Source organism: Sceloporus occidentalis, unplaced genomic scaffold, assembly GCF_023333645.1.
Source record: "Sceloporus occidentalis isolate IW3139 unplaced genomic scaffold, rSceOcc1.0.p SCAF_5, whole genome shotgun sequence".
Lineage (NCBI taxonomy): Eukaryota > Metazoa > Chordata > Lepidosauria > Squamata > Phrynosomatidae > Sceloporus > Sceloporus occidentalis.
The window spans coordinates 81,386,966-81,412,295 of NW_028316985.1; the positions used below are offsets into that span (position 1 = coordinate 81,386,966).

Here is a 25,330-nt window from a genome sequence, read left to right on the forward strand (position 1 = left end):
ACCCAGCGGAACGGAATGGAGCGAGAACCAAATCCCACCCGGAACAATTAGGGAGCAACACACGGTCCTCTCGCGCTACTCCTCCCCCTCCTCCTTGCCAAGACCGGAAGTGAGTGGCTGTCTATCCCACAGCACTCTATGGCTGTGGAACGCGCTCTTTCTCTCCCCCCCCCCCCTTTTCCTCTGGCAAGAGGAGCTGATTCGACTCCTTCAGCAGCGCGGGGTTATTCCTTCCCTGACCTGCAGGGGGCGTCGGTAGCTTTCACAGTGGCTGCAGAAACAATCCATTTGACTTCACTTTTAATAATAATAATAATGATAGAGATATAAATAAATCATATTAATTATTATTGTTGTTGTTTGTTTTAACGAGGCAGGTGAAAGTGGGATTTATTTTATTGTATTTTATGGTTTTCGTTGTAATGCCACTTCAATCTTATAGGAGAGGTGGGCTAAAATAATAATAATAATAATAATAATAATAATAATAATTATTATTATTATTATTATTATTATTATTATTATTATTATTATTATTATTCCTTCAGGAAAATGCAGGATATAAATAAATTATATTATAAATAATAATAGAATATTTACCCCGCCTCTTCTATAAGGTCGAGGCGGCATCACAACAATAAAAACCATACAATACAATAAAATAAATCCCATTTTCCCCTCCCTTGTTAAAACAAATCAACACAATAATTTAATAAAATAGTAATTATAATAAAAATACAATTAAAATCAATCAAAACAATCAAAGCTAGGGAGTAGGGCATCTTGGGGAAGTCACTAGAATAATCCATATCCTATTTTTAGCTGAATTCTGTGGAATTCTGGGAGCTGTAGTTTGTTGTGGCCCCAGAGCTCTCTGGCAGAGAATTCCATGGCACTGAGCCACGGTGGAAAAGTGGCTTGTTTGTTTGTTTGTTTCTTTATATGCCTCCTTTCTCCCAAAAAGGGACCCAAGGAGGCTCACAATATAAAAACTCATTAATACAATTTTCAAAAATAATAGTAATTAAAACAGCCTAATTAAAACACTACAAGTTAAAATTTAAGACATACAAAAGTTAAAAACAAAATCTAAAAATCTAAAACAACCCCCAGTGTGGAAAGTCTCATAGTCCTATATCAGTGATGGCGAACCTATGGCATGCGTGCCAGAGGTGGCACTCAGAGCCCTCTATGTGGGCACACATGCTGTTGCCCTAGCACAGAGTTTGCCAGAGTTTCTTACTAGAAAGCCAGAGGGATGTGGCACTTTGCAATAAATAAATGGGGTCTGGGTTGCAGTTTGGGCACTCGGTCTGTAAAATGTTCACCATCACTGTCCTATATCATCCAAAATACACAAAACAGGGATGCCATTACTCAGGGTGGCCCAGCATCCTCCTTTTCCAGGACATGTCCTTCATTTCAACCTTCTGTCCAGGAAGAATTTCAAAATGTTCTTCGTTTTGAACATGGTGAAGAAGCCTGAGTACTAGGGAATCCTGGGAATTGTAGTTTATTGTGGCCCCAGAACTCTCTGACAGAGAAGGCTAAATGGCTCACAAAATTACAGTTGGCAGCATTCCCTAGCACTGAGCCAGGGCAGTTAAAGCGGTCTCAAACTGGATTATTTCTGCAGTGTGTTTTGGACCTAGAATTCCTAGTCAGAATGCTATGGAATTCTGAGATTTGTAGATCTGTGAGCTATTTAGCCTCCCCTATCAGAGAGCTCTGGTGCCACAACGAACTACAAATCCCAGGATTCCATGGGATGGAGCCATGCCAGTTAAAGCGGTGTCAAACTGCTTTATTTCTGCAGTGCAGCCTCAAAAGAGCTGGCTTCAGACTCCAAAAGCATTTGGAGTGTTTACTGTTTCTCTCTGGAGAACTGATGTGCAGCACTACTTTTGGCTGCATTTTGGAGTGTTTAATCTGTGTGCCTCTAGCTTTTTACCCCTCTGCTTTGAAAACTAATGTAAAAAATTCATAAGTCTCCTGGGGAAATGAAATCTGGGCAAGCACTGCCCCTCTGGAATTTCTCATTCTATGGAGAAGTGGGGTTTGTTTAACAGTATTCTCACAATATTATTTTCCTTTACTACAGCTGACTAGATAATAAACTGTACATTTTAGGTGCCAGTTACCCAGCAAGGCTAAAGCTAGATATCTATTTTAATAAGCATTTGAATATTGGGCCCACGAATGGTATCCCTCCTCAATTCCGCAAGTCGGTTTAGCAACCAAAGAAAACGATTTCCGTTCTACGGTCATGAAAAATGCTTTGTCCTTAAAGATCTCCACCTGTACAAATGCGCTGAGTAGGACTTGTTTCAGCAGATCATATTGAAGATCTTTGCCTGTACAAAAGCTCCCCAAGCAAGTTGACTCCTGCAAAACAGGTGTGAAATCCCTTTCAAAAACTTCAAAGAGGACATCATGCTCCATTTCACACCATGGAACAGTTCATTTGCTCACCTCTTATATTCAGAAGCTCTGGCTCAATAATCTAATTTTAAAGAAATATTTTCCAGCAGTGTTTAATAAAACTCTTGTGTAAATAAGACTCTTGAATAAATAAAATATTGGCTGGATGATGTCGATTTGTTTTTGTCTTGTTTTTATAGGAGGGGTACGTAGAATGCAGTAACTGTGTTGGACAGAATAATATGCTATCGGTGTGTCCCTGTGAGACATTATTTCTCTTCATCTTGTGACAGTGAATTCCACAGGTTAACTATGAGCAGTATGAAATATCTCCTGTTTTTGACATCCTCTACATTCACATATCTACCAATAGCATGAGATACAAACCAATATTTCCATATTAAGTGGCTCTCTGGGTTTTTTTAAGGCCCCAAATATTTCTCATTTCACTGGAAACATTTTGAAAGATAACCCTGACAAAATGTAAATATTACATATTGTACATAATTGTACATTTATATTTATAAAGAATCAGTGTGGTGTAGTGGTTTGAGCGTTGTTGGACCATGACTCTGGAGACCAGGACTTTAGTCCTGTCTTGGCTATGTAAACCCACTGTGTGATCTTGTGCAAGTCACACTTTCTCAGTCCCAGCATGGAATGGCTAACCCGCTCTAATGAAACTTGCCAAGAAAACCACATGACAGGTTTGCTTTAGTTGCAATAAGTCAGAAACAACTTGAAGGCACACAACAAGAACAAGCATTTATATTTACTCTGCACATCATATTTTTCTCCAGCATTAATTCACAAAGATCTAGAAAGCAGAACAGAGCTTTACAGTTCTGATTCTGGACAATTAGTTGCTTCTGTTTTATTATCTTAAGACTTTGGCATTCCTTAAAGCCTTTTATGTTTCAGTCATTAACAGGTGGAGGCCTGAATTTTTAAATCAATGTAGAGTTGTATTGTGTTTAGTTAGTGTTAAGCTAATCTTCAGTTCATACAAAGGTAAATGAACATGTTGTTCCTCACAACAAACTACATTCAGATTCAATTTGTTATTATGATTTATTAAGGAAGGCACATGTGATAAGATGGCAAGGACAACTCCTTCCTTCCTTCTATACATCTTTGAATACCACATAGGGATTGTTTAATAGAAAGCTGCACCCACCTCAGTGAAAATGTCATCCTGCATTAAAGTGAAAGGAAATGTGTAACCTATAATGGCACAGCTTGGGGGGGAAGCAGCAGCCATGATTTGAACCCTGACATGATACAGGCATGTTTAAGGCTGAGTTTGGTCTACAGTTTGCTACATGAGAGGAGGCTTTGTGGTTATTCTGATGTGCAGCAGAAGTGAAAAACAGAACTGCTCTGCACTGGCCACAAAAGGACTGACATGTTTCAAGAAGACTGGATGATCTTTATTGACCATGTTAATCATCATTCCCACTGGATCCAACCTCCTGTTTCATGGATAGACAGACACTCTACACATTGACAAACCAGAGTCTCTGGCTCTTGCTGAGAACAATTTTTTTTAATTCTGCTGCAAAATAACTAGATACATCAGATACATACCCTTGGTCCGTGTAGTTAGCTGTTATTGTTGTTGTTGTTGTCATTGTTTTACAGACTTTATGTATTTTATTGTAAAAACTCAATTAAAAAAAACCAGAACTGCCCTCATCCACATCTTTGAGTGCTTTCCAGCTTCAATTAACTACTTTAGTCCTACGTTGTGTAATACTTACTGCTGCCTTCTGTAAAAATAACAACATAAGCTCCCCTCATGGAATAAACTAGCACATGAGAGGGAAAGGTGTATCAAGTGTAAAAGAAAGACCACAACTACACTGAAGAAAAAGACAAACTGCCTCTTCCAGAACGATGGCCCCGCCACCTTTCACTGAACTCTGCTTTTTCTTCCTGTTCTCCCTTTATCCCACAAAAACCTATAACAATACCACTTGCTTTACCTCCACATTTAATAATTAATAATAATAATTTGTTTTATTTATATACCGCTATTCCAAAGATCATAGCGGTGAACAGCAAGTAAGCTAATTTGCCCCCAACAGTCTGGGTACTCATTTTAGCGACCTCGGAAGGATGCAAGCCTGAGTCGAGCTTGGGCCCTTTTGCTGGTCTTGAACTCGCAACCTTGTGGTTTCGAGTGAATGGCTGCAGCACAGGCATTTAACCACTGCGCCACAATTTAAACCCCCTTAAGCTGACATCATGAGGCCTTCTTTCAGAATTATTGATAAAATTATTTTTAAAGCTCATTTTTTGGATGGTCTTCCCTATAATCACTTTGCTACAAAGGTATTGTCTGGGATTTTCCTTTCTGTATTCAAGATGCTGTTGTGCTGAGGTCACTCTGCTGCCTGATTTTTGTTTCATAAGGCAAGAAACACCAACAACCATCTCAGTTTCTTTGAAGTAAGGGCCTGAACAGACAGGCCAAAATAAAGCTGCTTTGGATTACTTTGGAGGTATGCTGTTTAAATGACACACGCATCTTAAGAGGCCAGAAGTTGTGCTCCAGTCCTTAGGACTGGAGCATGGCTTTGGCATGGCTTCCGGCCTCTTAGGACGCATGCAGCATTTAAACAGAATACCTCCAAAGTGAGCTGGAGCAGCTTTATTTTAGCCTGTCTATTTGGGCCCTTAGTTTCCAGAATTAATCTTCGGAAAGGTTTATCATAGCACTCTCTCGGTTGTGCTGCCTTTACTAACTACAGGGGACTTTGATGTAACAAAACATTTGATCTATAAATCTTTTGATATTTAGTCCAAGTAGTTATATATTTGAGCACATCTCCCATCATAGGCTGCTGGTATTCTGACTTTGGTTTTTGTCATTCTGTTGTATATCCCACCCATTTGCTTTCAGCTATATTTATGTAGTGATGGCTGGGGTTTCCTGAGTAAGTACAGCTATGGCGCTGTTCCAGGTTTTATTCTGAACTATGGAAGAGCTGACCAAGCTGTTGAAATTATTTGGGGGGGGGGGGGTTAACGTTCAGCACCTTGGATAGCTCCTTTATAGTTCAGTCTAAAGCTTTGAAAACATTTTCAATTAATTCCAAGGCAAGATTAAACAATTGGAATTGCATTCTTACCAGAGGTTTACCTATTGGGAATGATAAATGAGAATATAGAGAAAAAGCATGGAAGACTCATATTCTATATGTGACAACATGTGCAAGTATGGTATGTGCTCGATTGTGGCAAAAAGAGAGAATACTGACAGTGGCACAATGGTTGATAAGACTGTATGAAACAGCAGAGATGGATAGGATGACCAGATGAATAAGGGGGAAACTGAAGAATCCATTAAAAAGGCATGACAAATATTATATAAATACTTGGGAAAGAGTTGGGGAAACATTATAATACCAAACCAGTGAAAACAAGAATAAAAAGGAATATAAGTAATGACAAAAAACATTTAAGTTCATTTGACAAAAAGATAGTAAAGGTAAAGTGATGCTTTCTTTTGACTAAAATAGAATCGTATGACTAGGTTCAACTTAAGATGTAACAATAAATATTAGAAAAAGCAAAGCTTATATGGAGGGAAATTATGTTTAGTGTTTTTTATGAAGAAAATCTGGTGGTAGGGACATATAGTTTGGATAATGTATGGAGATTGTATTATTTTGTAATTATTGTTTGTTGAATTAAGATGTTTTGTTCATTGAGTTAAGATGTTGAATATATGATATATGAATATATGATGTATGTTATTTATTTTTGGTGAATAATAATAATAATAACAACAACAAAGTCAGGATCATTCATGCCATACTATTTCTGGTTTCTCTGTATGGTTGTGAAAGCTGGACAGTGAAGAATCTGACAGGAAGAGGATCAACTCATTTGGTTCTGGAGGAGAGCTCTATGGATACTATAGACTGCCCAAATGGCCAACAAATGGGCTCTAGAACAAATCAGGCCAAACGACCAAATTGAGGCTACCCAACTTTGGACATGTCATGAGATGATATGGTTCATTAGGAAAGACCATAATCCTTGGCAGAGTGGGAGCAGTAGGAAAAGAGGAAGACTGCATTACAGGTGGATAGACTCAAACAAGGAAGCCTCAACCCTGCATTTATAGGACTTGAACAGGGTTATTGATGATAAGGTGGTGATGTTGTGTGATGATCTTGGAGGTCTCTCACCTATAAAGGTAAAAGATAAAGGTTTTCCCCTTGACATGAATGTCTAGTTGTGTCCAACTGTAGGGGGCAGTGCTCATCTCTGTCACTAAACCAAAGAGTGGGTGTTGTCCAAAGATTATTCTGGTGGTCATGTGGCTTGCATGAATGCAGAGAACACTGTTACATTCCCACCAAGGTGACATCTATTTATCTACTTGCATTTGCATGCTTTTGAACTGCTAGGCTGGCAGAAGCTGGGACTAGTGACAGGAGCTCATCCCATCATGCAGCACTTGGGCCTCAAAATGTCAACCTCCCGACCTTACGATCATCAGAAAATAAAACAATCTTTCATCTAAGGTTGTCATATGCTGAAGCTACCTTATTTGGCAATTCACAAGACTGATTAGATTCATTTATTGAAAGTAAAGAGTGATTGTTTAGGAGCTGGTCTACATGAATTAAATACTTCTCATTGCATTTGAATATAATGCAGTCCCTCCACAGGCAACATGGAGGAATTCAGGCTTTTTGCTGGAGGCACAGCACAAAAAACTCCTCAAACTGCAGAAAAAGGAATCACAGTTTTTACCAGAGTTTATGGGAGTATCTATGCAGGATGTGCATTATCAAACATGCAGCTGTCATTCCACTTCACATGGATTCATATAGCAGAGAAATGGCCAGTAGATTTGCACAGGAAAGTGATGAAAATTGTCAATGCAAATGTGTAAAAATCCACAGCGATTCACATAATAAACTTAGCCCTAGGTTTTCAATATTTGGGATGTAATTTGCAACAAGGAAAACGTATAGAATAACAATAGAAAGTATCCAGGGTGCATTTTTTTCTCATTCATAAGGGACCGAAGTCACTACCACATATACTGAGTCCAAGGGACATAATATCCAAACAGAACAAGCCCTTGTATCCCTCATTTCAGAAATACACTGAACAGAAATACAATTTATGATTTCAAGTGCATAACAGATTCCAACCGATGCTGATTTTGACACACAGAATATGTTTCACTATGTGTTATGGAGATGGAGGACTTGAGACAGGGTTGTGATATTAAGGGTCAGGCCCATTTTTATTGTAATGTGTTTCTTTTCCTAAGTGAAATTAATGCCACGTTCAACTGTGATGACAAATGAACACAATGCAGTTTCTAGTGTATGTGTTTGCTTTTGGGGGGAAAAAAACTTCAGTCAACTATCCAGGCAGGATAGCTTAACAAATCACCTCTTTGGCAGGTTTTAGACTACTTCTCATTTTCATCTACACCCAGATGCCTGAGGGGAAACATGCTTACTTCATAGCTCCAGTTAAGCAGTGCATCTTTACTTCACTACATTCAGTTTGCTGCCCCTGGTTCTACAACCACTTGTAATTCGAAGGTCAGGTAAGACATTTTAAAACCTTCAATGTTCTTCCTACATAGTGAGAATGTCTCTGTTATGGTGATAGATAGGGAACATTTTATATGCTTAGCTTGGTGCTGTGCTCTACAAACTGTTAGGTGATATACAAACCTTAACATCAGTAAAAGATAACTGAGATAACATTAACTGATCGTTGTTACAGCTGACAGATGAGAGATTTTTAACATTGCCTCGTTTATGGTGGTCTTGAGCATGGTGTCGTATCATGTAGATTTATTTTGTACTTTGCAGCAATTTCTCAACAAGGAATGTCAATGTAATAGGTGTGATTTTCCTATCTTTTAATATTACCAGCTACAAGAGCTGCCATAAAGCTTTCTTCAGAAATTATGTGGTAAGAACGCACCTAGCAAAATGTTTTGAAATGTCTCATCTAGTACAGAACTTTAAAGTTTTGTCATCTCTCTCTTTGTCATATCCATCTATCTATCCATCCATTTATTCAATTTATATCCCATCTTTCAACTTTCTGCTCTCTACTTTCTAGTCAAGTGACTTCAGGTGGCACTAGTCAACCACTGGACTAAGTTCTGAGATTATGAGGCATCAGCAACTCTCCAGATGCTGAATGGCAGTTTCTGGTGTTTCCACAATTGTCCATACTATCCGGGGGCACTGGAAATCACAGTTCAACAACATCTAGAGGGCCACACAATTTCCATAGATAGTTCATGTTGTCTGTTACTAATTTCACCACTATCCTGCCACTCATATCAAGGCAGAGTTGGAAGGAAATTCTACATGCAGAACAGGAATCCTGCAAAGACTTATTCGAGTGAAGAGGCTCTCTGATAAGCAAAGGTCCTTTGGAATTAATCACTCACCTTAACAAACTAATTACTTAGTAATGATGAGCATTATTTGTTGTCATATACATATCAAACATGTTTTACAGTACTTTCATTTCTTCATGAGCTAGTCTAACATGTTTATTAATCCACTGAATACATTCGTCTGTCCTGATTCATGGTTTTGTCATTCACATCCCTCAGTCTTGCATGGACAGCAAGCCAGGAAGGATATAATGGTGCACGTGGGAGCGCCCTCCATTGTAATCAATGGGGCTCCAATATTTGCAATTTCCCAATTCACTCTGTGTGTGTGCGTGTGTGTGTGTGTGTCCCCAGAATGGATCCCCCATGAATCAGAAGGGATTACTGTATTTCCAAATCTATATACATACTAAGTGTGTGTGTGCAGAATTCATTTATCACACATGACTTTGCTAGCATTCACTTTGTACTTTTCCTTTTATGTTCCCCCAAAATTATAATAAGTAATAATAAAATTGTAACATAATTGCATATTTTCCAACTGGTCTCCAACTCCAATTGCATATTGAGGGGGGAGAGTATAGAAGGGAGAGAATCTTGTCTTTCCCAGTATGCTCAGGCAAAAGGAAACTGCTGCAGCCTCTCCTAGCTTGTGTGTTCTTTTCTGCACACTGATATTGCTTGGCCACACATGGTCCCATTTTCACCTATGAAAGGTTGAGGGTATGTAATTGTTATTTTTATATCAATTTTATATCAATAATATTACTTTATTACATTGATAATATATCATTAGTAATACTGTCTTCTCAGCACATAGCTGCAATATGTTTACTGTCCATCTGTCAGTCCCAGGCATAAATTTTGCACAGTTTAACCACCAAAAAAGCTGTGTTGTGGTGGTCAAAGAAATGGACTGGGGCTTCAGAAATCCAGGCTGTAGTCCTCATTCAGCCATGAAACTCACTGGGTAGTCTTGGACTAACCATTTTCTCTTAACCCAATCAACTTCATGGGATTGCTGTAAGGACAGAATATGAATGAGGAAAGCCATGTGCACCACTTTTATTTCCTCACTAGAGGAAAGGAGGGATTATTTGTTGCTGCTGTGTGCTTTCAAGTCATTTCTGGCTTATGGTGACCCTAAGGCAAACCTAATGTAGGGTTTTCTAGGGCTGAGAGAATGTGACTCGCCCAAGGTCACTAGCAGATTTCCATGGCTGAACAAGAAATTGATTTTCATGGCCAAACAGGGAAATCTCCTGAGGCCTAGCCCTGTGCTTAAGTAATAAATAGATAAAACAGAGTGAATCTACACTTATTAATTATTATGTACAGATTTATCTCCCTTGTTTGAAATGTAATGGCATCACCACTGCTTGCAAGAAATTTTTCATGTTCATGATGATATCAGGATGATTATGAACTGAACTTAATCCAACTTTGATTTTATTACTGAATAAAATAAACTCTGGAATCCAAATCTGGAACCTGTTGTGATTCAAATAATTAACCCCTTCCTAGTAATTGGAATGCACATTTTTAAAAAATGTATATGTTAAGTGGAAAGATGTGGTTAATATAGGAATGGCACTAACATGAGGTAGTGAGACAATTTCCTCAGTTGGCAGAAGTCAGTGGGGCAGCAATAGTTTACCTCTTTCCACTGTTCATCCCGAATCCTATAAATATGTAAGAGAACCAGGTTACCTTGAACCATATCCTCCCTTCCTGTGATCCTGAGAAGAACCAGTCCTCTGCTGAAGGTGCCATATTGCAAAGGAGGAAATCTCCTACTGACATCCATTTGGCATGGATCTGAGATCAGACACATTAGCTGCACTTCTCTGAATTTATTTAAGAGACTATCAAATAAGAAGATTGTTACATTTTACTTGTGATATGCTAGTTTCATTATGACTGTATATTTTCTATGCATATCTATTGCCCAAACTGCAGGTCTGTTATGAAATTTCCTTAGATATTTTTTCAAATATGAAATACTGTATATACAGTACTTGTGTAAAAGTCTAGAAAGTTTAGTTTAAAAAAATTACCCAAAAAATCCAAGCTGACTTGTCCATGGGTCGATGTAAATACTGTATTTTAACTCTTATTAAAAACGGGAACTATCTCCTGGTGAAAGATAAGAGTGTAATCTGTCCTAGAAGCACTGACCCTTTTATACACTCCCAGCCAGCCAGCCTTTTAGTTTGAGCACAAGAAGTTATGCCTGCTGGAATTTTGTAAGTTGTTTGGAATTGTTTTCCTTTGCTTCATTTACTCTCAGTTTATCCACAGGTCATATCAAAATCCATAATTTGGTCCAAAACCTGCACTCAACTTATACATGAGGTCGACTTATAGTTAAGTATATAAGGTAGTATTAATATTCAGGACATCAAAGTATTGTGTTGGTTCCACCTTTTTCTCTTTTTTCTATAGTCATATTATTTCATGCAACCTAAATCTGAGTACAGCATATGCATAAAAACCATATCTGATGTCTGGAAGCTTTGGATATTCCAAAATGTTTTCCTTTTCTACCTCACAGGTACCACTCTGACTGAAGCGGAGAGGAAGCAAGGAGATTTGTGAATATGTGGGCTCTGTTGGTTATTCTTTTTAACCTTGGTAAGTTAAGAACATGTTCAGGTATTTTTTTAAAAAAAAACCAAGCTGCTTACTTTTGAACATAGCTGGTTTGTATGCAGCATGGGTTCCTTTCCCAACAGAATAGAAGGGCTCTTTGGCATACTTTGAGATGCAAAAAGGGCTACTTCTATAAATATGTAAGAGAACTGAGTTACCTTGAAGGGTGATGATGGACTCTGTGATGATGGACTCTTTAAAAAAAGTTAGGCAGAGGACGGAAACTTTAGTTGTGGATTTTCTTTATGGGCAGAGATCAAACTAGCTGTCCCTTGAGATGATTCTTCCATCTCTAAAATTTTGTAATCTTGTGACTATGAGTGGAGAACCATCTTGCACCTCAAATCCGTGCAACTTATATGAGCCAGGTACCTGGCTTCTAAATAGATGCCTATTTGGAGTGAATGCTAAATAGCAAATAGAAATTTTGTTGTTTCAACAGTTATATTTTCATAAGTACGAATGGCTGTTTCTACAGCTGTACAATAAAACATTCCCTCATAACCAGTGCAGATTTCTTTTTTTAAAACAAAATCCCCTCATGTATTCTGTCATAACATGTTGAGCCAAGTAATGCTAAGCAGACAAAGCCTCCAAGGGCCCTGTGCCTGTTCAGTGTTTTAGGCACAAACATGTTTCAACAAGCCAAATAAATGTGAAGAGAAAGTTAGCTTAGTGGCAGAAAGATGCTTAAAGTCATTTCAGGCAAAGGCTTTGCTGTGAATGGGTTGTAGACAAAGGAACAGTGGATCAGCAGTCTGGTCAAGCCCAGCAATAGTTACTTATGTTTCATCTCCAACACATTTAAAAATCTTGATAGAATCAGTGACAAGTTTACCACTAATATCATAATACAGGATACCAAAAAATGTGGATGCTCATGTCAGTATGTAACATTTAAAATTACCAGGGAGATAAAGTCCAGGCTTCTGTATTTTTTCTGAGTGCATTTGCAGTTTTGGGGTTTTTTTTTAGTTTTATACACCGTGTGTGTGTGTGTGTGTGTGCGTGTGTGTAACCTTAATCTATCATCACCTCAATAGTAAATAAGGTTTAGAATTAATTATTTGAAATACAGGACAAAGCTGTGGCATATTTGTTTTCTGTGAGTTTCTAAGCCAGGGAGACTAGTTTGCGCTTCTTACCCAAACCCTTAAAGAGCCCTTAAAAAAAAATCCCAGAACAACTTTAAAGCGGATTCTCATCAATTGCATCCAAGTCTCTTGATCACTAGAAATTGCCTTCAAAAACCAGTTTTGTAAATGGTATATCTGATATAAGTCTAAGTGCAGGCTTATTTAACTTAAGTTTCCATTGACTGTTAGCCTATAAATGTAACAAGTTGCATTTCATTTTTGTTTTGTTGACAGTACTACTGATAGACTTTCTATATGGCCGGAACAGCTGCGAAAATGAATCCTGTTACCCATCTATTGGGGACTTGCTTGTGGGTCGTAGTGAACAGCTAACAGCTTCATCAACCTGTGGACTCACTGGCCCACAGAAATACTGTATTATTGGCTACCTTGAGGTGACATTATTTGAATTTATAATTCCAATTAACTGGGAGGTTGTTTTACATTTAAATTGGAAATCATACCGCAACGTCTGTTTAAAACATCCATCACAGTTTATATCTTCTCTCTTTAAATGCCCTCCTTTTTACATGTAGGGAGGAAGGCCAGCCCTTTCATTAGGCAGAGGAAGGTAATTGTCTTGCAGCAAGCGCTGGAGGATAGCAGTGGCATCTTCCTAGCTGTGCTCACAGATTTTCTGCATTCACATTCAACTGAAGGGAAATAAATAAATATAAACTTAAACTAACCTCTATACCACTGCTATTGTTGAAATAAGATTCCAAACACCTGCATTTTGACTTGGGTAAAAGTACCATTTTATCCATTGCCTTAGGCAGCAAAATGTCTTGGAACAGCCCTGGAAGAGAGCATTGTGAGCTTAGTAGAACACATTCATACTGTTCTCACACTACTGGTATGCAATGCAACATGCCTCGTTGTCTTGCACAATTTATTTCCATTTATTATTGAAAAGTCCTTCTTGCTCATCAGTTTATCATCTGGTAATGCTGCACAGATTATCTGTAAGTAAAGCCAAGTGCCATTCACATCAGTGTTTGGGAGCAATCTATGCATTGCACTGAAGGTGCCTCCCAATCAATGTAATGGAAACTGAAATTACAGTAAAACTCTATATATTTTTTTAGCATTTATTAGTTTAAAATCTAACAAAAAAACCCAAAGGATAAGAAAACTTAGTGGAAGGATTTTGTGAATTTCAAGGGTAAATGTAAACTGGTGACCTGTGCCTCCACATGCCTCCACATGCTTCTCAGAAAATGCCATTGAAAATATAAATTTCAGCTCAGAAGGCAATAGCACCAGGTTACACATGCCTCTGCGCACCGGTAAATGAAGGAACTCCACCCTTCACGGATGCACATTTGCTTCTGTTAGTCATATAATCATCACTGAAAATACCTGGCGGTAGTTAGGATTAGGCATCATGCATGGGTTAGGCACACACTAGTCACAGCTGTACTGATTTTTTCCTCCAGTGCACCAAGCGTTTTGCTCACAAAACCTAATAGCTAACAAAATGATATAGTTGCACACACATACCTAAATTAGCTATTGGTGACAAACTGTGAAGTGGGAGCACAAAAGAGAAGACACCAACTTTTCAAAGGCACAGCAATGGTCTTTAGTTTGTTCTGAATGATCAATTCATTAGATAACCCCAAGTTCTAATACATTTTGGTCTGTCTCAGAATACTCAGAATTGCAGTTGCATGATAGCCATGTTTAAATATTTGAAAAGATGTTCTATTGAAGATAGAGCAAGCTTATTTTCTGCTGTTCCAGAGACATGGAGCAAGGAATTCAAACTACGGGAAGACAAATTCCACATAAACATTAGGAAGAACTTCCTGATGTTAAGAATTGTTTGACAGTGGAATATGCTGCCTCAGAGTGTGGCAGAGTCCCCTTCTTCAGAGGTTTTTAAACAGAGACTGGATGGCCATCTGTCAAGAGTGCTTTGATTGTGTATTCCTGGTTGGCAGGGGATTAGACTGGATAGCCCCTGTGGTATCTTCCACCTCTACGATTCTATTATTCTAATCCTCACTTCACTCATTTCTTTCATTTTCCTAACTAATTACCTTATCAAATATATCAATGGTCTTTCACCAACCTTAGCCAAATCCCCTCAGACATTCCATCAATCTCTACCAGTGGCATCACCGCAGGGGGTGCAGACTGCACTGAGTAACACCATCAGATGGAGTGACACCAGCCAACAGCGAGGCATCCTAAGGCCCCTCTCTGAGAAAGAAAGGAGGGACTTTTCGTGGCATGTCACTGCCCTTTGGGAGAATTAATATGAAGGTTAAGGTGTGCGCCTTTCTCTTTGCTTCTCCTCCCACAGCCTCTCCATCCTGATCTATCTGGCTCCTTTCTTCTGTTATCCTCTGCAGGATGTGGGAGTGAGCTATTTGCTGTGAATTCCTCTTTTCTTGAGGGTGGAGATCTTTTGAAATTAAAAAACTATTATTGCTCAGGGTGGCATGCTGTCTTGGCTGGGGGGTTATGGGGAACTCAGGATGCTGAGTTCCATGTGGTGAGACCCTCCTTCCCATCTACAACCCAATCCCAGGAGATAGTGGCGGGTGACACCATGAATTACTGCACTGGGTGACACCAATCCTAGTGACACTGCTGATCACTACTTTCTTCCTATATTCCATTATCTCTCCTCCTACCCAACAACACTTTACTTTATTACCCCTGATACACAGCACTTAACGTAACCAAATGACCTTAATATACAGTCAGCTGTCCTTATCCATAGATTTTTTTTATCCACAGATTCAAGCATCCACAGCTTGAAAATATTTTTAAAAAATATATAAATTCCAAATAGCAAGCCTTGATTTTCCATTTTATATAAGGGACACCATTTTGCTCTGCCATTATATTTAATGGGACTTGAGTATCCACAGATTTTGTTATCCATGGGGGATCCTAGAATTAAACCCCAGCGGATAACAAGGTCCCATTGTATGTAGTAAATTAAGCAACATTTTACACCAGAAGTCTCTCACATCACATGCAGTCTTTGTCAGGGGGGAAAGAGATATAGTGGCCTGGAAAAAAACATGTTAGGGGGGCCACCAGTGGCCCTCAAGTGACAGTTGCCCACTCCTGATTTAAAGCATCAGAGCACCTAATTGATCAACAATAACAAGACAACCCCTGTCCTTAGGGTTATAATTTAATGTTGGTGAACAGTATAAAATTAATTTGCTAGTATCCAAAACTCTGAAAGGCCCCACTGATCACATGAAACCCTGTATGATGTGAGGGATCCTATTGGCTTCAGTGCTAAGAAATATTCAGGTAGTGTGAGCATGATAACTGCTAAATCAGAACCACATTGTAAAACTGTTGTGAATTTCTATAGCATGAGCACATGATTGAAACAATTGTCTAAAAGGAATTTAATAAAAAAAAATCTGAACTTGGTAAATAGACTTTCCACCCTTCAGCGCTAAAGAATCCATATGCTTAAACTGCAATGCATTCCTAAGCAATCCATATATACTGTGCTACATTTTGCATTCATCATTTACAAATGCTTTTAATTTGTCATAAAGGAATTTCATCTCTAAACCCTTCCTGGCATTAAGGCAGGCTGCTTCGTTGCTCAGTCCTGCACTCAATCATTTGTCACCACTTTAAACTTTTCACTCTTGCTGGAAAAAAGGAGATACAAGAACATGTTGTTCTTATAAGATCTCATTAGCTCTTCAGTTTGAACTAGGAATAGTGAAAAGTTTAATTTTTCAAAATGATATGATCAGGAGTCAAAAGGACTTCCAGTTCTCCAGTGTGACTAGATGTTAGTTAAATGCACTAACTGCAGTGACCTGGTACACGTACTGTCTCCTCTTTTCCTCTTCCTTTTCTCACAATGACTTTGCTCTTCTCCTGTGCTTACTCTTCCTGTTTATCTGGCCTCCTTTTCAAACATTCACTCAGTACACTTTTTCACTTGGCTGTTCACTTCTTCCTCAGGTGTAAGTCTTGGCTTTGAAAAAATACATCAGGTTGGGAGAGAAAGTAGGAAAGACCTCTTTTATATCTGTGTATCATTCAAGGCTATGGCTAGGCTATGGCTAGTGTGTGGAAGGAGCCATGAGCACCATGGGAGGTTCATGAGCACCATGAAAGGTTACTAGCTCATGCTTTTTACCACTACCTAATATCAGCTAATTTAATACGTTATTGAAGTGTAGTAAGTCCAGTATTTCCAACAAGAAGGTATACCGGTAAATAGAAATGCACAGTTATAAGAGATAAGCTTCCTGTATGGACATTAATGACATATATGCTTATCGTTTATCTTGCATAAACGGCTTTTCTAGGATGAACAGAAATGTTTCACCTGCGATTCCAGATATCCCTATCACCCCTTTTTCCAAGCCAACAGTCACTCGGTTGAAAATGTGATCACAGATTTTGAGACCGACCAAAAGAAGTGGTGGCAATCTGAAAATGGTGAGTGGCTTCTGCTAACTTTAGGTCCTTAGCCAAAATTGATTTCATTGTGGTCTCTGTTCAAATTCTTCTTTTTTAAATCATTGGGTAGAAAAGTACTTTCTTTGCTCTCTTTTTTTCTTGTGTGTTTGTGGTATTGCCAGTGAAAAATTACATTGGTTTATAATAAGGTCAGAAATGAAGATTCATAAAGCCTAACCTCAAATATATCTGTGGAGCCCAACAGCATGATTTCACATAATTTGTTGCATACAAAGAACAAGACCAGATTTCATTTATTTTCATTAGGAATTAATGCTTTATATTCAAATATCTAAAGTGACACTTACCTATATGTGCATACCAGGGACAGTGTATATGAACCATGTTTTGTTTTTGTTGAATACAAGCCTATTGACTGGGACCAAGGAGGATTGGAGAAGCCAAGATCACATAAGCCTTTATTTTGTCTTTTCTTCTAGCTTGAAACACACCTGCTCTCCCTGTGGCAAAATAGAGGGAAAAAATGAAAATGACCAAGAATAATCTCAAGTGGTAGTACAGAAAATTTGTGGTTGTGTGCCTTCAAGTCTTTTATGACTTATGGCGACCCTAAGGCGACCCTATCACAGAATTTTCTTGGCAAGATTTGTTCATACACATACATAGTATTCCATGATAAGATGCAGTTAATAGTCACCTGCTTTCCAATATGTTAACTGTTCATTCCTTCTGAAGAACAGAGCACCTGCAGTCCTTCTGGAAGGGCGATATCAAAGAAAATGAGCCGAGCTTTAAAACCTCATTAAAATTCTGTTACCGTTCTGCTTGAGGCTTCCCTTATGCAATGCCTTGAACTTTTTGATTCAGCTGTACTCTTCTGAAGCCCTAGGGGTGTTTAGATCAGCTATGTGAGGATACCTATGGTTCTTCATGGTTGAAACAGCTTTGGAATAAGATATATGCATTGGATTTGATTGTGATGAAGACTAACCAGGCTTTAAAAAATAACTGTTTCAAAGAAGTGAGGGCTAAACTTCCAAATATGTGACCTCTAGAAACCTGTTATCTGTTGTTTGTGGGTGTAAGCCCCAATGCTGAGATCAAAATCAAAAATGTTTGTAAGTGTTAAATCATGCTAAATTTAGATGCGCTTTAGCATCAGCTGGTTTTTGTGTTTTTTCTTTCTAAACTTTAAGGTTGCAGTTTCACTGCAGAAATAATCCAATTTGACACCACTTTAACTGCCATGGTTCAGTGCTGTGGAATTCTGGGATTTATTGTTTGGTGGGGCACCAGAGCTTTGTGACAGAGAAAGTGAAATATCTCACAAAACTACAAATCCCCGAATTCCACAGCATTGAGTTAAAGCTGTGTCAAACTGGATTATTTCTGCAGTGCAGATGCAGCCCTAGTGTTCATTTACTGCCACAGACACATGTTTTGTTGTACAGTCGGCCCTCCATATCCATGGATTCTTTATCCATGGATTCAACCATCCACGGTTTGAAAATATTTTTTAAAAATTCCAAAAAGGAAACCTTGATTCTCCCATTTTATCTAAAAGACACCATTTTACTATGCCATTGTATTCAATAGGACTTGAACATCCACGGATTTTAGTATCCATGGGGGATCCTGGAACCAAACTCCAGTGGATACCAAGGGCCCACTGTATTGTTCAGTTTAAACCTCACTAAAATTAATCTGCCTACCAGTAGGGGAAACATAAGTGAGCTTGACTCTTATATTAAATTTATTCATTAATGAGGAGGAGGTAATTCATATCGCTGAAACTTATTTGTTCATTTTCAGGTATTGACCATGTTAGCATTAGGCTGGATTTGGAAAACGTATTTCAGTTTAGCCATCTTATCCTGACTTTCAAGGTACATGGAAATGTAATATTTAAGTAGGTTTATTGAGTTGTGATTTCAGTTTGATCTTGGCTTTTATGCTGTTTACATTTCTTGTTTGGTATTTAAATATTATTCTGTAGTAATCAGCTTAGACATCATATAGGAAGCAGATAGGTTTTGCAGAAAGAATGTCCAATTCACATATAAATGTTAATGCTAATCCATTCTGTTTAAGTATACTTTCAGCCTTCTGAAATTTAAGCTTTCTGAAGTTTAATGGTAAAATAGGAGAATAAGCATAGCTTCATGGTTCCACAATCTGTTGTGTCAGATGTCCTTAAGCACTGATGTTCTACCTTCCACGCTTCAAATACATTTGTAACAAAAGTTCAGTGAAGTGAATCAAAACATGAAATTTATCCAGATGGCAGAGAAACTACTTTGATTCAGAATTAATGCAAATATACCTAAATTCACACTTTAGAATCAATTCAGAATCCAAAGCTCAATAATCCTTTGCTTTCACTCTTCTCTGAATTTTGCAGAGAGTTATCCTATAAAAACAATGCATATAAAATGTGTCTTTGAAATAAAACATTCTCAGTGTTCAAGATGAACTGAACTTTAAACTGGTAAAAAAAAATAGTTTAGGACAAACCCAATTTAAGACTGGAAAAATATAAAACAGGGGTGATCCCCAAATTTTGTTCATTCCTACTTTGTAACACATGCTTTGGTGGAAATATGGTCCTATTTAATACTCCACTGAGGTTCTAGAGAGCCTTCAAATGTGCACATAATTTGGTCTACCAATACTGATGTATTAGCACAGAGTGCCAGACCGTTTCTGTGAGCTGATTCTGTCCTGCGATGTTTTGGCCACAATATGTAGAAAGGAAACTATATAAGGTAAAGTGTAGATTATGGGAGAATTCTTTAAATGGCTACTTTTAATATTATCTTTGGATGCTATTGCAAATGCTAGAAAACAACAATGGATCCTGTCCGTGATTGACTCACCATAAATGTAAACACCTGGGAATTGTCACAGGGGTGTGTGTCTTCCTGAGGCCTACAAGCACTGAAATTGTCCTCATGATGACCATGATAGACTCTCAATTTGAAATAATCTTGACATTGTGTATTTTACAGTCCTTTCGCCCTGCTGCTATGCTGGTGGAACGTTCTGCAGATTATGGTCAAACTTGGAAGGTATACAGATATTTTGCCCAAAACTGTGCTGCTTCTTTCCCTGGTATTCCTTCAAGGCCAGCCAGAGAAGTTGGAGATGTTGTTTGTGATTCAAGGTATTCAGATATTGAGCCTTCAACTGAAGGGGAGGTATGCATATTATTTAAATATATACTGACATGATGGTTTGGATTCATTTGCAGTTTGTCAGTGTATGTATGTATGTACATTACCTAGACTAGAATTTCACAGGACAGACCATGGCAGCTGGCTGAGGAAGCTGAATGATGCAACACCTGGAAAGGTTGCACCCTGGTGACAGACATGGAGTGTCATTGTCAAACCACTTGAAAGATGCGGCCAGGATGAGTCAATTGGCATCATGCAAGAGGCCGATGCAATAGACAATTGCAGACACCTGCGTGAGGAAATAATGCCATAGACAATATGTATAAATACTGGCATGACCTATGGACAGTGTGGGTTATTGTTGTTAGTGGATGGTTGACTGAAGAGTCATTGTTGTGCATATAGTGCTGCATATACTCTGTAGTAAAGCTCTGTAAATAGAACTTGGAGACTTTGAGTATTATTTTAACACCTTGTACAGTTATAGGTACTGGCAGCACTGCAGAGCCCAACAGAGAAGGATGACAAGTAGTGTGCAGATCTGACCCAGTCCAATACATTTACAGTGCAATTCATTTACATTTATATCAGTTCAGTGGGATTTTCTCCCAAGTAGCACTGAACTGATATAATTGTTAACAAATTGCACTGTAAATGTATTGAACTGTCTCAGAGCCTGTGTATTAGATTGTGTATCTGTGTCAGAACTGTGTATTAGATTGTAGCCTTCTTCTTAATGGTGTAGCCTTTGTTCATCTGTTATATGAAATCTTATTTCAGTTAATGCTTTTGCCCTTTAAATTGTGCTTTAAATTGTTAACATTTTACATTTTACAGGTTGTATTCAAAGCCTTGGATCCTAGCTTTGAAATAGCAAATCCTTATGATCCATACATCCAAGGTATGAATGTTGTTGTTGTTGTTGTGTGTGCCTTCAAGTCATTTCTGACTTATGGCAAACCTATCATGGGGTTTTCTTGGCAAAATTTGGTCGGAGGGGTGCCTTTGCTTTCCTCTGAGCCTGAGAGAGCGTGACTTGCCCAAGGTCACCCAGTGTTTCCATGACCGAGTAGGGATTCAAACCCTGGTCTCCAGTGCTCCAGTCATAATGCCTGTTATCATGGGACTTTATCACACATGAGGAATTTCTCTTAATTTCGAATGAGAAGAAAGTGGGGCCAGAATGCATTCACGTGAATTCGCTAGTTCAGTGAATTTATGTGAATGCGAATTGCATTCAAACTGGCTTCCCATTGCCTGAAAATAGCATGCCATTGCCCGAATTTGCGTGTGGTAGTCTATCACACAATAACGTGAAACCCCATGATTGCGCTCGGACTGACTTCCCATTGCCTGAATTTGCATGTAGTGGGTTATCATGCAATAATGTTAAACCCCATGATTGCGTTCAGATTGCCAATGGATTATACTTCCAATTTCCCTTGTCTGATAAACTCCATTCTTTGTCTTCCTTATAAAATGCTGTGGTAATGCATAATCATGTGGCAACATCGTCGGACCAAGATTTGGGAGATCCATGTTCAAGTCTCTGAACTACAAAACATTCTGGGTGACCTTGGGCCAGTCACTTTCCTTAGCATGACCAAACTCATGAGGTTACAGTGAACACGAGGAGGGTCATGTATGCTGTTTTAAGCTCATTGGGGAAAAAATGGGATAGAAATGTGGTAGGAATCATTGTGATGATCATAATTATTTGACATATTTGTCTATGCAGTAGAATTTGGCAAGCTTATTGAAAAGATCCTAGCTCAATGGTACAACAACTTTGCACACATTAGTCCCACATTTGATCCTTAACATCTCAGGTTTACGATATACAGTACATTTTAGACAAAAAGAACTGCATTGGGCTGGAGATCCATTACCAGTTGCAATAAAGAATCCTAGGCAAAATATGAATGGTCTGGCTTTGTTTAAAAAGCAGCTTTGCATATCCATGCAATGTTAACTTTGAAATAAATTAACCAGTTATTTCCTCATTCTTAATCCCAGAACTCATCACTTTTACAAACCTGAGAATCAACTTTACCAAGCTCCACACACTTGGAGATACTTTACTTGGACGAAAACTTCACAATCCTCTAGATAAGTACTACTACGCACTTTACGAAATGGTTGTTCGTGGGAGTTGCTTTTGCAATGGTCATGCCAGCTACTGTGGTCCTGTGCAGAATCTGAGAGGCGATGTGTTCCATCAACCTGGAATGGTAAGTTGCAAATCTTCTCATTTCTTTAAGAAGTCTTTATTTAAGGTGAAAGCCCAGCTGCCTTGAGTCATTGCAAAGATAGCCCTAAAAATAAGTAGTACATAATTATTTGGATACTGGCAGGGAAATACCACCGCTGTATTGATGCAGGTATAATTCAGTAAATGGCACATGCTGTGTGTAGACTTGCATTACTTATCTTGCCAAGAACAGTGTGCATAAGAGAAGAAGGGAGGAAACTGCCTATGAATGTAGAAGTATAAAACGGATTGCTCCACAAGTAAAATGTGTGTGTCGGGGGGGGGGGGGGGATTGTTGCAATGTGAAAATCTCTTGTTTAGGGTTCTCCTGTTTAGACTAGTCCTGCCCACTCAAAGGATGCTTCATTCCATTCTCCCTTCCTCCCTCAATCTTCATTTTACCCCCTTCCAACCATTGATCAATATTCCATGGTCAAGGACCATGTTTAGTTCACACTGGAGTGTTCAGAGTTCCCCCTTTAAGGAGAAGCCACTTGTGTCTTTTGATATGCTGCAAACACTGTTTGGTCTAGTAATTACTATGGTAAGGACCAGTGGTTAGAGATTTGCTTTCATTCTTTATTGTTAATATATGGTTATGACATGATTGGAAGCCCTTTGGAAATGTGGTCCCTCTATTCATACTCCAGCATTTCTAAGATCACTGGTACGGTACATAAAATTAATATGTAGGTCCATATATTCAGTTTTACCCTTAGGATTAAATTCACTCTGGAATTCTACTTGAATTCCAGGAATACTATCCTGGAATAGTGAACTTTGTTCAGTTGTGGTCCTCAAAACAAGGTCCTTGGCTGACAATTATTTCATTTTAACTGTGTGTATTGCATCTCTTTCTGGCTGGTGTATCTTAAACTGCTAGTAAAAAATCCACACAACTAAAATAGATCTTTCAGTCTTGAAGTCTGCCTGCCTGAGCCCTAGGTGACACAATTGGTACTAGAAATTACAGGCCCTGTTTCTCAGGAGAGGGATAGCAAGGGTTATTTCTGTTAAGTAGAGAAGCCTCTTCTCTGTTCCCTTCAAGAAGCTCAGTCCTAAAAGCAGTCAGCATAGCTAATTTAGTAAGAGATTTTAAATGCCAACATTTCATCTGTATCTAAATGTGCCCAAGGCTGGTATACCATCTTCATTACAATATATATCTTACACTCAATATAATTTTTAAAAATGTAATGGCCTGCTGAGTGGGTGGGTTTTTACATGCCCAGTATTAATGGATACTTTCCCATTAGTAATCAATTATTTGAAAAATTAATGGATACTTTTCCATATGTGTAGCCTGAAGATGTGGACATGATCCTTGGAGAGAACTACCACATGTGTGTTAAACCCTTGACCTTCCTGGCTTATCATATAAGCCAAAGAGGGACTGACTGAATGGGTGAAGGGGGTAGTCAGTGCCTCTCTACAACACAGCACCATTCCAACTTGCCTAAAAGAGGCAGTTGTGAGACCTTTATTGGAAAAAACATCCTGAATTCCTCTATAATGGATAATTATTGACTAGTGTCCAATCTACTATTTTTGGGCAAGGTTCATGTAGGGATCTGTTTCAATATGGTTTCAGGCCTGGCAGTGGAACAGAGACAGCCTTGGTCGTCTTGGTGGATGACCTGCACAGGGGTGTGAGTTCAGTTGGAACTCTCAGCAACTTTCAGTACCATTGACCATGGTATCTTTCTGGGTCACCTTCTGGGATGAGACTTGCAAATACTGTTTTACAGTGGCTTCTTTCATTCCTGGGGTGGAGTGGGGGGTAGACCCAGAACCTGGTGCTGGAGGACTCCTGTTCAACCTCTTGTCCATTGACTTGTGGGGTCCCTCAGGCTTCTATTTTGTCCCCAATGTTATTTATCATATACATGAGACCACTGGAAGAGGTCATCCAGCATTCTAGAGTGTGGTACCATCAATATGCTGATGATACACAACTCTACTACTCCTTTCCACCCCAATCCAAAGTGGCTGTCTTGGTCCTCAACTGTCATCAGTAATGAACTTGATGAGGGCAACAAATTGAACCTTAATCCAGACAATACAGAGATGCTCCTAGACAGTTGGAAGGCAGCTCAGGGAATAGAGATCCAGCCTATGTTAGATGGGGTTACATTCCCGCAGAAGATGCAAGTTCACAGTTTGGATATATTCCTGAACTCAAGTTTGGCTGGAGGCCCAAGTTTCTGCAGTGGTCAGGAGTGCTTTTGCATATTTAAAGCTTGTGCATCAACCTCACCCATTCCTTGAGATGCCAGATCTGGCCACGGTGGTAGATGCTTTAGTTATATCCCATTTGGACTACTGTAACAATCTCTACTGGGGGCTGCCTTTGAACACTGTTTGGAAACTTCAGTTGATCCCAAGAGCTGCAGCCGGAATATTAACTAGGGAAGATGACAGGGACCATACTATTACCCTGTTACCACACTATTCTCCTGTTACAACAGCTCCACTCGCTGACAGTTTGTTCCCGGACACAAATCAAAGTGCTGGTTATAATCTATAAAGCCTTGTATGGCTCAAGTCAAGGCTATCTGGCTATCAGGTCTCCCTATATGAGCCTGACTGGGATCCTGAGATCATCAGAGAGGCCCTTCTGTCAGTCCTACCACCATCACAAGCACAGTTGGTGAGGGCATAAGAGAGGGCCTTTTTGATGGCTGTCCCTAGATTTTAGAACTCCCTTCCCAGGGAAGCCAAAATGCCCTCCTCCTTGTTGTCTTTCCATCAGCATGCCAAAACCTTTTTATTCAGACAGGTTTTTAAAATAGAAAGTTTTAAAAGAATTGGCTAGCGTGCTGTACTGTTTTAATTTACTGTTTTTAGATCATTTATATTTTCAGATTGCATT

The 25,330-nt window shown here is 38.9% G+C and overlaps 1 protein-coding gene across 2 annotated transcripts in view; it reads left to right on the forward strand.

Moving 5' to 3' along the window:
• The first annotated feature begins 11,333 nt into the window (after positions 1 to 11,333).
• Positions 11,334 to 25,330, forward strand: part of LAMB4 (laminin subunit beta 4) — a 50,998-nt gene continuing 37,001 nt past the window's right edge. For both annotated transcript variants that reach the window (XM_089526861.1, XM_089526862.1), the window contains exons 1-7: positions 11,334 to 11,452; positions 12,841 to 13,001; positions 16,917 to 17,049; positions 18,844 to 18,917; positions 20,040 to 20,228; positions 21,045 to 21,108; positions 22,224 to 22,438. In XM_089526861.1, coding sequence (XP_089382987.1) covers positions 11,419 to 11,452; positions 12,841 to 13,001; positions 16,917 to 17,049; positions 18,844 to 18,917; positions 20,040 to 20,228; positions 21,045 to 21,108; positions 22,224 to 22,438 — 870 coding nt within the window. In that variant the 5' untranslated portion in view covers positions 11,334 to 11,418. The remainder of the gene's footprint in view (positions 11,453 to 12,840; positions 13,002 to 16,916; positions 17,050 to 18,843; positions 18,918 to 20,039; positions 20,229 to 21,044; positions 21,109 to 22,223; positions 22,439 to 25,330) is intronic.